Genomic DNA, 12,939 nt, shown 5'->3' on the forward strand with positions numbered 1-12,939 from the left:
AAAAAAACATGAATCTAAGGGTGCTTCTCATTTCTTGTTTGTGCATCCTTGTTTCTCCACCCCCCTTATGATGTGAGGGAAGGATGCAAGGAAAGAAAAAGAGGACGGAGGAGTCAAAGGAAAGCTCATTTGCATATTAGAATATTCTTGATCACTCAAGTGTCACTTCAAAGCATCATCAGCTGCACTCATGGGATCTGGCCTTATATTGTTAAAGTTTAAGACATGCATAACTACTATCAGAGCAAAATGCCCTGTTGAAATATATGAGATGTAAGGTTTATTTAAACTGTGAAGGTAAAACATAAATTAAAATTATGACAAATGTAAAGGGGGAGGAGAATGTGTGTATCAGTTTTTGCAACAAGAAAGACTTCCGCATAGGATACACCTGTGTATCCATAATCATTGAAGGTTGTGCATTTATTACGCTGATGCAGCAAGAATATACATTAAGTGTCTAAAATTGAATGATAAAGTTCGCCGTCTTTAACTTGATGTTAAATTGAATGTGCGAAGCTAACTTCTGAAATCACCACAACATTAATAAGAACACCGAAATAAGACTGCTCTGTTTATCTGGCAATCTCATGTGCATAAAAGTTGTGTTCGTTACAGTAGTAGTTTCCCTATTAGTACATACCTAACAGTAGGATCCTGGCATGTTTATTTCAGAATCACCATTGGCCGGTAAGAAAACTGCATTTTATTTAAATTAAAAATAAGATAAAGACCCTATGTAAAAACCCTATGGCATTTTGAGCAGCCTTCGGAGCTGCCAGTGTATGTACACTCCAAAAAAAAAAGTGTGGAGCTTCTCGTTTGGTAACTGCAACTCTGTGTGGTTAATTCGGCAACTTTTCGGTTTCTTGGCCTGTGGGCCATAAGGAATGATCAAGTGGGCTGTATATTTTGCACTACTGGTTCATGATCACAAACATTGATTGATAATTACTTTTCTGTTAGGATGACTTACGTTCGTCCACGATATGCTCCTGATGGTATTCTTCTATTCTTCATAAGGGACTCAAGAAAGTTGTAGTCTCTTGGACCCTCAGGGATTAGAACATATTTAATGTCCTTCCATAAAAAAATTTTAAAAAGAAAAACTATCAGAGGTTTAGCCAAAGTAGCCCACATATAGGAACATGTGATAGCATAGACACACCTTGTCAGTAGGAATCTGTTTGAAACCTCTCTTTTTGTGTACCATGAGGGACTGGATTAAGGAATGTGCTGTGTGCACATAAACGGACGTCCTTTTCCCAACATCCTCCTCATGGCCTGCTATAATGGCTGCATTCACCCTAACAGACACAAACAAGTGACTAAAGGAAAGGATCACCCAAAAATGAAAATTACCAACATTAAAACTGTCCTAGCTCTTTCAAGATATATAATTGCAGTGAATGGTGGTTGAGATTTTAAAGTCCAAAGTAGTGCATCAATCCATCATAAAAATAAATTTTAAAAAAGTACTCCACACGGCTCTGGAGGGTTAATAAAAGCCTTCTGAAGTGAATTGATGAGTTTGTGTAAGAAAAATATCCATATTTAAAACTTTATAAATCGTAATCTCTAGCTTCCACATTCACGAGAGAGTGGCGTTCCAGCAGATGACATGTAATGCAGGCGTAGCATAAGCTCCAGTGAGAATATGCTAGTCTCGTGAGAACCAAGTTTTGTTTACAAGAAAAACCAGTCTCCTCTTGGCTTATATTGAAATTATCCTCCATGTGGAGTACTTTTTATTATGGATGGATGGATGCACTATTTTTCGGCTTCAAAATCTTGACCCCTATTCACTGCCATTATAAAGCTTGGAAGAGCCAGGACATTTTTTAATAGAACTCCAATTGTATTTGTCTGAAAGTTGAAAGTCATATACACCTAAGATGGCTTGAGGGTGAGTAAATGATGGGGTAATTTTCATTTTTGGGTGAATTAGCCCTTTAATGTTCAATGTTCAATTTATTTATAAAGCACTTTAAAACAACCTTAGTATACCAAAGTGCTGTACACAGTTACATTGATCCAATCACACAATAGAGTAAACACGTCTTTGGAAAACCACAGTCACAAAACATTGAAAACATGGGAAAAATGATACGTTATTAAAGGCCTTTTAGACTCAGGCACTGAAGAAGCTATTCTGATGGATAATGGCAAATTGTTCCATAGCTTGGGGCCAGCAACAGCAAAGGCTCTGTCACCCCTGCATTTCAATCTAGCTCTAGGAACCAAAAGCCGATGCTTAGTCTGTGATCTGAGTGATCTAGCTGGATTGTGTATTATAATCAACTCAGAGAGATATGGAGGAGCCAGGTTGTTTAGAGCTTTGTACACGAATAGCAGAATTTTGAATTGGATGCGATAATTAATCGGTAACCAGTGCAATGAACGCAAGATAGGTGTGATGTGATTCCTTCTGCGACTTTAAGAAGTTAAAGCTTTGACAAAATATCCTGATGTACACATAACTTTGACTGATTTCATATGTCAAGCAAACTTTTCAGTTTACCTGAACACATAATCAGAAGAGTCAATCTCCTTTCCTAGCCTGGAGCCATTGAGAATGCCGCCAGTCCCAACAACAGCACAGCGAATACAGCCATCCTTTGCTCTTATGGGTACTTGTAGTAGCTGGGTAGATGCTAGTTTAGGGATGGTGTCAACAGCTGCTTTTGTGGCTATAAAAAATAAAAATAGTGCATTGTTCTAAAACCATGTCTTAATAAACCATATACATTATCACATTTATGCTTTCAGATTAAACAAACCTGAGTAATTTAGTCCCATATAGCCAAAGGGGTTGTTGAAGTGATAAAGTCGGTTCCACTCACTCATGTTGAGATGATCACTTTGTGAAAACAGCTGAATGTTTGGAATAAACTTCTCCTTAAACACAGGATTAGAGGAATTTCGCAAGGATACCGTGCATTTCTGAAAAACATATTGAAAACGTCTTTAACCCTGTAAAGCCTGACAAATGAACAACAGTTAGAAAATTTGCAATGTTTTACGTTTTGTATCATATCAGGCTTCTATGGCTCATGTAGAATGATATAGTGAGAATATGGTGATCATGCTTGAGGGAAAAAAAATTATTTCAATTTTATTCAGAGCCCAAACTAAGCAAAAATCTGCTGTTTGGTACAGTTGTTACGTTTTAGCAAGATACCCTCACCTATCACCAATTCACCTGCTTATTTTGGAATGTTTAACATTTTTTAACTTGGATACTCTATAAACATTTCTCTTTTATTTCACCTGTCTCCACTTTTTTAGAATGTGTTGCAGCCATCAAAATCAACATTTATTTTCATTTACAATTTAATATAATTAAGTTGATCAGTACAACATTGTAAATCTTTTCTTTGTAGTTTAGTCATTTAAATAAGGATTAACAAATGAGAAAGAGAATTAAATAGAATTACCAAATCAAAGATTTTTTTTGAACAATTTACAAAATGTCCCACCATTTTTGAAAATGGGGTTGTATCGTTTTCTGGGGGGGAGAAATGACACATGGAGTAAGTTGCGTCAGTCCAGTAAATGTTCATTTTAAGATATTACTAACAATGCAAAAGTTTTTACATTTTCTTTGCAAAAATCATTGAAAAATTAGGCTGTAAAAAGACATTTACCATGACTTGAATATGGACATTTTTAGAATTACACTAAAAGGCCTTTTACTTGCAAAAGATAAAAACTATCAGAAGGCATGTAGTAGATTGTGTTTTTCAGCCCATTTTTAATCATGTTTATCATTTAGAGTCCTAAAATTTCATGTATCAAACATGATGCAGTAGGCTTTATGTTTATCTAAAAAAGAAATTGGTCACGTTTGCTTTTACCTATTATTAACTGTACCCATGCTTACAGAACGAAAAAAAATATGTATGTCCTGTTTTAAAAAGTCCAAAATTAATCAATGACGAAATGACCAACAGTTAAAAACCCCTGTAAAACCAGTTAACAGAAATCTGGAAAACCAGAAATCCATTAGGCTGGTTTAAGATGCGTTTCTTTTTCAGCAGGGAAGCATCAGCCACGTATGGAAGCCCGTTTCCGCCACTGAATAAAAAATAAAAGGTAATTGCGACTTTTTATCTCACAAGTCAGAATTGTGAGTTTATATCTCGCAGTTCTGACTTTATTTATCAGAATTGCGACTTTATGTCTCGCAATTGCGAGTATATACGCAATTCTGAGGGTAAAAAAGTCAGAATTGTGAGATAAAAAGTCGCAATTACCTTGCCAATTTTATTTTTTATTCAGTGGCGGAAACGGGCTTCCATAGGCCATGTCAGCCACATTAGTTTTCTAGTTGTTGTTGTCCACTATACTTACACTCTGTTTAAACTGTGGATCCAACCGATATGTATCATCAAATTTCCACTGGGGCAGAGAGGTAAAGTTGTGCTTGTCCATAACTGGTAAAAGGGTTGATTTAGTCCCAAGAGGATCAGGGCTCATTGTAGTGTTTGCTCCTGTGTCAGTCACAGCTGAACTGTTAGTTGTTGGTTCAGTCTTCTTAACTCTCTGCAAACAATCTGCGACATTGCCTTCCTCCACCCGTGAGAAATCATATTGTCTAAGAAGAAGGGTAGTAGAGTTATCAGACTCCTTTCTGTTATTGCTTTACATGACGGAACCATTTTGGTAGAAGAAATCAGTTGAACAAACTATTTAGTAAATGTGTGTTCCTTACCGTGCCTTCAGAGTGCAGTTTCCATTGTACAATGTTACAGAAATAAACATAAGTAAAGTTATAAGGGATATGGCCAAGAATATCTTCAGGAGAAACATCCTCGCGACCGCACCTGTGAGCTTACAGCTTGATTAGGCCTCAAGTGAGCTGCCTATCTAGGCAACATTTCTTGGACACGGGCATTAGGCTGTCCACTCTGATATGAACGCACACCTTTATATAAAAATAAAAAAAAACTTAAGTTCGGCATTTTACATTGTTTATGCTGGATGTCTTATAAGAGTAGCACGCGCAGTCTGCCTAGTTCGCACATCTCGTTTATTTTTGCATATTTAAATAGGTGGTAGAGGCGAGAACCAATGAGGTTTGTGCACATTTTCTTCTCCTCCTCCTTTTCCTTATTTGGAGTGAAGAGGTGTGTCAAAAACACTCGCGTGTATTGCGCCAGATTCCACTAACGGAATGTTTATATTGTTTATGTTATAATGTTTATCTTGAAAAAAGTTGGTTAAGTTTATTCATTATTAATTGTAGCCACATTTGTACAACAACAACAACAACAAATTATGTTATGATGATCATCATGGTTTAATATGTTTTCTTTTCAGCGGGTTGTATCTCAGCCTCATTTAGCTAGATGTTCACAAACTTTTCTCTGGTTACTGTTGTTGTTCACTATACTTACACTGTTTAAACTGTGGATCCAATCAATATGTATAATCAAATTTCCTCTGGGGCAGAGCCGTATAGTTGTGCTTGTCCATAACTAGTACAAGGGTTGATTGAGTCCCAAGAGGTTCAGGATCTCACTATTTGCTTCTGCATCAGTCACAGCTGAACTGTTGGTTGGGTCAGGCGCCTCAACTCTTTGCAAAAATCTGTGACATTGCCTAATGTGTAAAATGTTACAAAAACAATCAGAAGAAGTAAAGTTAAGTGTTATGGCCAAGAATATCCTCAAGAGAAACATCCTCGGTGAAAACTTGCATGCGCACAGGTGAGTTTAGAGCCTGACTATTACTAACGACTCAAGTGAGCTGCCTGTTTAGGCAACATTTCGACAAAATAACACGCATTAAGCTGTCTATCATGATATGGACGCACACAACAACTTATACGTTTTACTTATAAAGTTTGTTTGACATTTGCATTATTTAACCCTTTAACAGTCAGGCTAAGAAATTCATTTGCAAAAAATTATTTACTTAAAATTGTGTTCCTGACACCACACTGAGCAACTTTTCATGTTTTTTTCCCCCCAGATGACCCATTCACTAAACGGATACACTAGTCAACCAGCCGGTTGACTTGCCCATTTAGGGTAACTTGGCAAGTATGATGAATTAATGGAATTTTTTATTTGTGCAACTGAAGTTTAAGTTTATTTGTTTTGTTTTGATTTTTGTATTAAAACATTACAGACAGTATAATGTTAACAATACCCATTTTATATATATATATATATATATATATACACTGTATATATAAAACCTGTTCTTATTATAACACAGAAATCCATTGTAAAAAATGTCAACATTAAATGTACTAATAGAAATCGAATAATTTAAAATAAATAAACAAACATATCAAAACAAAATAATGATAATAAAAACAATAAACGTAATCAAATAATTATTAAAATTAATAATTAAAAAAGTACATTACAAATAATACAAATAATAAATAATATATTTGTGATATATATATAATGTAAGGTAAAAGCCAAATAGTCAATGTAAAGAACAAAGAAGGCAGAAGTGCGGATCGAGGGCACATAACGGCCAAAAGGGGGGGCGCTCTTGAGCACCCATCTAAATGCTAAATTTACGGTGTCGTGGACTTAACGGACACGTGCACGCGGCGGCCATTGTAAGCATAGATATATATATTGTAAGTCGTAAGACCGCAAGTTCACATGAAGTGTTCCATTTGGGACAGGGCCAATGAGGGGTATAAGGACAAATGGCCAAAAATGGGGTTTGGCGCGTTTTAATTACAGTAATTTGATCACAAAAAAAGGTCAACCTTGCGGTTACAATGCACGTTAAAGGATTGATGTCAAAATGTGGTGCACATACAGCGTCTAAACATTGCCTAGTTCTCCAAAATTTGGTTACGTTTGCATATTTAAATAGAAGGTCCATGCGAGAACCAATGAGGTTTGTATGCAGTTTCTTCTCCGCCTACTTTTCCTTAATTTGGAATGAAGCGAGCTCAAGCTAAATTCCAATGGCAGAGGTGGAGGAGGTTGTTGTACTTTCTCTTATACAGACACAAAGGTTTTCCAAGGACCACGACTTTACAGAGGACAAGCAGTAATAGATAAGTTATTATGTGTAAGTTTATTCCCCTATTCATTTGCAACCAACATAGGTGATCTATATATAGAAATCATGCAGAATGATATTGAGTTTTAGTTTTGAATTGGACATTTTCTTTGCAATTGGACAAGGAGAAAGTCTTTCCCATTGTTACGTCTCTGATGATAATTTTTATCTAGGGATTAGAAGAGGTAACATTAAGTTGACTTTAAAGAACAAAGCCAGGTAAAATAAGTGGCAATGGAACACATAACACAAAACTGCACTACAAGAAAGATTTATTGCCCCCAAGGAACAACAAATTAAACAAACAAGACAAAGAAAAAAGAAGGGAAGTTAAAGTGGCGCTTAAATCATAAAATAAAACAGAACAAAAATCCCATTATCTAGCAAAGTCCCAAAACCCCTAAAGTATTAAAGAAAAAAAGAAAAAGAAAATCTTCAACGCAAAAGCGTCATAAACTACACTGAATATGCAAAAGCAAAACATACAAGACAAGCGCACACAAATAAACTAGTGTGTCTATACATCCAATATCCCTACGTGCAAGTATGTAGGTCACGTGACTTCCTAAACTCTTCCACTCCTTCCTTGTCTTCCAAACCAGCGGCGAGCTGACAAAGACATCCGATCACACAGCGGCATAGCATCGCCAGCCGTTAAAACCCAAGAGCGCACACAACAGTCACAATACAAAACATCACCCCCGTCTTCCCGCTGACGTTCTCCTTTTGAACCTTTCGGACAAGAACGCCATTGGCAAAGGGAATGCGTCGTCAAATAACTAATGATGAATGACAGCACAGATAGCCAATAGAATCCAAGGAAGGCGGTACCTAAGAGCATGAGAGCGAGAACAGAGAAGAGACTAAAAGAAATAACATACACGCACAAAACAAAAGGTCGCAGACCGTAACACTCCCCCACTTAAGATTAAACTTCTTGTAAAAAAAAAAAAAGTTTATACTCTGGAAAGAGCATCCGCGAACACATTATCAGCTCCCTTTTTGTGTCTAATCTCAATATTATAACTCTGGAGCAATAAAGACCACCGAGTCAATCTTTGATTTTGATTGTACATTTTTACATTTTTGACTAAAGGGCTGTGATCAGAGTACACAACAACTGGAAGTACGCTAGAACCAACATAAACTTCAAAGTGTTAAAGTGTTGTTATTAAAGCTAGAGTTTCTTTCTCAACCGTAGAATAGTTTAACTGGTTTTTGTTAAACTTTCGTGAAAAGTAACTCACTGGATGAGCTATTCCTTGTTCGTCTTCCTGCAGAAGAACCGCTCCTGCTCCAACATTACTAGCATCCACCTCAAGCTGAAAAAAACGTTCATAGTTAGGAGCTTGTAGAACAGGTGAATTGCACAAAAGCGCTTTCACACTTTCGAACGCATACTGACACTCAGCATTCCACACAAAAGATTTCGAAGGGCTTAATAAAGTAGTGAGAGGACTAACCACAGATGAAAAATTCCTACAAAAACTTCGATAATAACCAACCATCCCTAAAAATCTTCGAAGTTCTCGCCGAGTATTAGGAACAGGGAAATCTGAAATGGCCATCACTTTCGCTTCGACTGGACGAACTTGACCGTGCCCCACCTCTTTTCCAAGATAGGTTACCGTCGCTTGACCAAATTCACACTTCGCTAAATTAAGTGTTAATAAGGCATTTGCCAAGCGCTCAAATACCATTCGAAGTGACTTAACGTGTTCACTCCAATCTTTGGAATAAACCACCAAATCATCCAAATAGGCACTACAATTTGGCACATCAGTTAAAATCAGATTAACAAGCCTTTGAAACGTAGCCGGTGCATTTCTAAGCCCAAAAGCCATCGCAGTGTACTGCAGAAATGAATCGGGAGTAACGAAAGCCGCGATTTCAGAAGCTTTAGCAGTAAGCGGGACCTGCCAATAGCCTTTTAGCATGTCTAACTTACTTACAAACTGTGCAAAACCAACATTATCGACACAATCTTCCATTCGAGGAAGTGGATAGCTGTCAGGCACAGTGACTGCATTCACTTTCCTAAAATCAGTGCAGAACCTAAAAGAACCATCCGGTTTTGGAACTAAAATGCATGGTGAACTCCAAGGACTACAGCTTGGTTTTGCGAGACCATTTTCCAATAAATAGTCAACTTCATGACGCATTACCGAACGCTTCACATGATTAACTCTATATGCATGTTGCTTAATCGGTCGAGCATCTTTAACATCAATATCATGGTGCAAAACATTTGTCAACATTGGCACATCCTTAAACAAGCACTGAAACTCTGAAATAAGCTGAATAAGATCGTTTTTCTGATGTTCATTCAAGTTTTTAAAATACAAGCTAAGATCTTTTAAAATTTCAGAATTGGTCAATCTCACAGTAGCTTGAGGAATATTTCGAAAAATCACTCCATCATCTTCAAAATTTAAATCAATTACAGGCGTCATCTCTGTCACAGCTGCCACCGAAATAACAGGTGATTCGACAACTTTCACCGCGTTTATCTCAGGTGATACTCTAACATGATAAAATTTCAACATGTTCACATGACAGATACGAGTCTTCCGTTTTCTGTCAGGAGTACAGATCACATAGTTTGTTTCATTAATTTTCTCTTTCACCTCGTAAGGACCAAAGAAACGAGCAGAAAGTGAAGATCCGGGGACTGGTAGAAATACAAGAACAGAGTCTCCAGGCATAAAAGAGCGTGTAACAGCCTTTCTGTCAAAGTTACGTTTCATTCCTTGTTGTGCATTAGCCAGAGATTCTTTAGCTAATGAACAAACTTTATTCAGACGGTCTTTGAATTTTGTCACGTAGTCTAGTACATTTGTTTTTGCACTGACATCGTTTTCCAATATTTTATCTTTCAACATCTTCAAAGGACCACGTACCTGGTGTCCAAATACCAGTTCAGCAGGGCTGAATCCAAGAGATTCCTGCACACTTTCTCTTACAGCGAACATCAACAAAGGTATTCCCATAACACCTGTTGACAGAACAGAGTCTTCTTCTGTTTTTGATGTGTTAGTGTCTTTGGAAAAGTCTAATGATTCCAGAGTCATGCAGTTTCTTCCAAGTCTTTATCTCCAGGCCATAGTCATGGTTAATAAAGAAAATTACACTGGTTTTTTTTAACGTTTCATAATAATAGTTGGAGTACTTATGGTGGTCTTCTGTAATAAATCCATAGGCGTCCACCTGATATTGAGCAATAAAGCATTTAAGTAATATTCATAAGGTATTAGTAATACTGTATATGTCCAATAAGATTATAACAGAAAATAGTATTTTAGAGTACTTCCAGTGTTAAATAGCTACAAACAACTTGATGAATAAGCTGAACGAATAGAAAATAACTACTGCGTTTACTTACAATATCACATGTGTGAAGAGCCAAGAACAAAGCAAACGCTCCATTGGTCGGTCTGTACATTGCCCAGTGAATGCCCTGCATTTGTTTGGATGGCATGAATCTGTTTTTTAAAAAACAGGGGTCATTGAAAAGAGATAGATCACACTTAGATTGTTGTAGATTACTGTAACATAAATGTTACCTGTTGCGAATGTATCGAAGAAAGTCAGGGTGAAGAACATAGAATCTACTCTCGTTAAATTTCCCTTCGAAATATTTCAGTGGCCTATGCAAGAATAAATGCAAATGTTTTTTTTAAACAAATCAATTAACATAGTAATACATTTTCACCCCTTATCATGCTGAGGTGGAGCCACTGTTGCAATGCTATTATGGCATGGTTTGCGAGAACTAGAGCTGGATACTGTACCTCACACCCTTGAATGACCCATTGGTTGCTTTTCCCTGCAAAAGGCCTTGGATCCACTCAAAGTCCCTCAGGCCTTCAGGGATCATTACATATTTGATGCCCTATTAAAAAGATTTACAATTTTTTTTATCAAATAAATGCAACCTTGGTGAGCATAAGAGACTTCTTTTAAAAACACGAAAAAAATCTTAACCTCAAACTGTTGAACGGTAGTGTACATTGTGTAGTGTATTTATACAAATAATTCTCAATGAAGAACACAGCAGCACAAGCAAGCAGTACTGAATATTAGCTTTTTAAGACAGAGTCCAGAGTAGAATATACTGACCTCATCTTGTGGAATACTGTTAAAGCCGTACTTTTTTAACATCAGAATGTTGGCATATAAGGAAAAAGCTGTATGTACATAAACTGATGTTCTATTTCCAACATCCTCCTCGTAACCTTGAGTAACAGCCCCATTTACTCTGTTTCAGAACACACACAGTAAAGACCTCAGTAAAGCAATCTGTTATCGGCACGCATTATCATTAACATAACTCTTTCATTCAGTTGTCAACTCTCCCTAGCCATTTTTTACTAAGCTAAGTGATTTTATTATAAAACTTTTACATGTTTTAACTCTTACCGAAAAACATAATCATGGGAGTCTATCTCTTTGCCCATCTTTGAGTTATTGAGAATGCCACCAGAGCCCACAACAGCACAGCGGATACAGTCATCCTTTGAACTTTCAGGCACAGGCAGTATTCCTGTTGACTTAGGCTTTGGTATCAAATCCACTGCTCTTTTTACCTCTTCAGTGAAAGAAAAAAAACTGCAGTTTATGAAACGTAAAGTGCATAGTGGGGACAGTAGGTCATCTAAAGGAATAGTTGACCCAAAAATGAAATTTGCAGAAGATGTACTCACCCTTCAGGCCATCCAAGATGTAGATGAGGTTTGTTTCTTCATCGATTTAGCATTACATCACTTGTTCACCAGTGGATCCTCTGTAGTGAATGGGTGCCGTCACAATGAGAGATCAAACAGCTGATAAAAACATCACAAGTAATCTACAAGTAATCCAAATGACTCCAGACCATTAAATAATTAAACTTCATAATCCATAATTACTCTTCCTTGTGTCCATCTCTGATGTCCGCAAAATCCACATATTTGTTTAGAACAGTTTTAGACTTCACTTGTAAACAGTGTTTAATCTACATATTTCTCTCCTGATTCAGACGAGACACCGTTTTCACTGGAGAAAGCAAGGTTAAAACATCTTGATGGATTTGTTTACTACAAACCTGCAGCTTTTCATTTCACAACATGTTAATTGAGGGTCTGGAGTTGTGTGGATTATTGTGATGTTTTTAGCAGCAGTCTGAACTCCCATTCTGACGGCACCCATTCATTTCAGAGGACTGGTGAAAAAGTGATAAAAGGTCTCCAAATCGGTTTCAATGAAGAAACAAACTCATCTACATCTAGGATAGCCTGAGGATGAGTAATTTTTTTTGTAAATTTTCATTTTTGGGTGAACTATTCCTTTACTTCATGTTTGCAAGTTTAGCTCAATCAACAGTGTTGGTGGCCAAATTGATATTTAAAGAAAAAAAATTGTTCCTTTTTTAAATCAAGATTACAGTGAAACATTTAGAGTCCAAGTTAATGGCGCAAATTTTTAAAGGATTTAAAGTAAATAAAATCAGTGATATTTTTACACTAAAATAATGTTAACACATATTATGTTTTTCAGCTGCAGTACTGAAAGAGTGAATAAGTTTATTGACTGACTGACATATTTACCATTATAACCCAGAACTCCTATTGTCCCTAAATGTAGACCGGGACTTGATTTTGTTCAGTGGGAATTGATCGGATCGTTGTTTGCTATTGCTGGGATCTCGTGCGAGTGACAGATCACTGCACACATCATCAAAAAATAAATAAAATTTTGTTGCAAGGGGGAGGGGAAGTTATATTATTTAAAGATTACAAGGACACATGATTTTTTTTTTAAATAATGATGTGCATGAATAAATCCTTTATAATAAACACTGCAATATTCCATTTAAAAAAAAATGAAATTGGTGACTTGAAAAGAAAAGGTGGGACAAGT

General features: G+C 36.6%; 2 protein-coding genes across 4 annotated transcripts in view; both read right to left on the reverse strand.

Annotated features, from left to right (window-relative positions):
* st6galnac1.2 (ST6 (alpha-N-acetyl-neuraminyl-2,3-beta-galactosyl-1,3)-N-acetylgalactosaminide alpha-2,6-sialyltransferase 1, tandem duplicate 2) overlaps positions 1 to 5,037 on the reverse strand; it is a 5,961-nt gene extending 924 nt beyond the window's left edge. For 2 of the 3 annotated variants that reach the window (XM_016270483.1, XM_016270485.1), the window contains exons 1-6: positions 4,715 to 5,037; positions 4,354 to 4,597; positions 2,781 to 2,943; positions 2,522 to 2,690; positions 1,169 to 1,307; positions 977 to 1,080 (exon numbers count right to left, since the gene is read on the reverse strand). In XM_016270483.1, the coding sequence (XP_016125969.1) occupies positions 977 to 1,080; positions 1,169 to 1,307; positions 2,522 to 2,690; positions 2,781 to 2,943; positions 4,354 to 4,597; positions 4,715 to 4,812 (917 nt within the window). In that variant the 5' untranslated portion in view covers positions 4,813 to 5,037. Of the gene's footprint in view, positions 1 to 422; positions 875 to 976; positions 1,081 to 1,168; positions 1,308 to 2,521; positions 2,691 to 2,780; positions 2,944 to 4,353; positions 4,598 to 4,714 lie in introns of those variants that run through there. The other variant, XM_016270484.1, reaches the window with a different exon arrangement.
* st6galnac1.1 (ST6 (alpha-N-acetyl-neuraminyl-2,3-beta-galactosyl-1,3)-N-acetylgalactosaminide alpha-2,6-sialyltransferase 1, tandem duplicate 1) overlaps positions 1,987 to 12,939 on the reverse strand; it is a 13,278-nt gene continuing 2,325 nt past the window's right edge. Inside the window, exons 4-10 of the mRNA XM_016270486.1 lie at positions 11,461 to 11,629; positions 11,161 to 11,299; positions 10,833 to 10,933; positions 10,605 to 10,688; positions 10,424 to 10,523; positions 10,035 to 10,248; positions 1,987 to 1,997 (exon numbers count right to left, since the gene is read on the reverse strand). Coding sequence (XP_016125972.1) covers positions 10,075 to 10,248; positions 10,424 to 10,523; positions 10,605 to 10,688; positions 10,833 to 10,933; positions 11,161 to 11,299; positions 11,461 to 11,629 — 767 coding nt within the window. The 3' untranslated portion in view covers positions 1,987 to 1,997; positions 10,035 to 10,074. The remainder of the gene's footprint in view (positions 1,998 to 10,034; positions 10,249 to 10,423; positions 10,524 to 10,604; positions 10,689 to 10,832; positions 10,934 to 11,160; positions 11,300 to 11,460; positions 11,630 to 12,939) is intronic.

This window comes from Sinocyclocheilus grahami, unplaced genomic scaffold (assembly GCF_001515645.1).
Source record: "Sinocyclocheilus grahami isolate Dianchi unplaced genomic scaffold, SAMN03320097.WGS_v1.1 scaffold57.1, whole genome shotgun sequence".
NCBI lineage: Eukaryota > Metazoa > Chordata > Actinopteri > Cypriniformes > Cyprinidae > Sinocyclocheilus > Sinocyclocheilus grahami.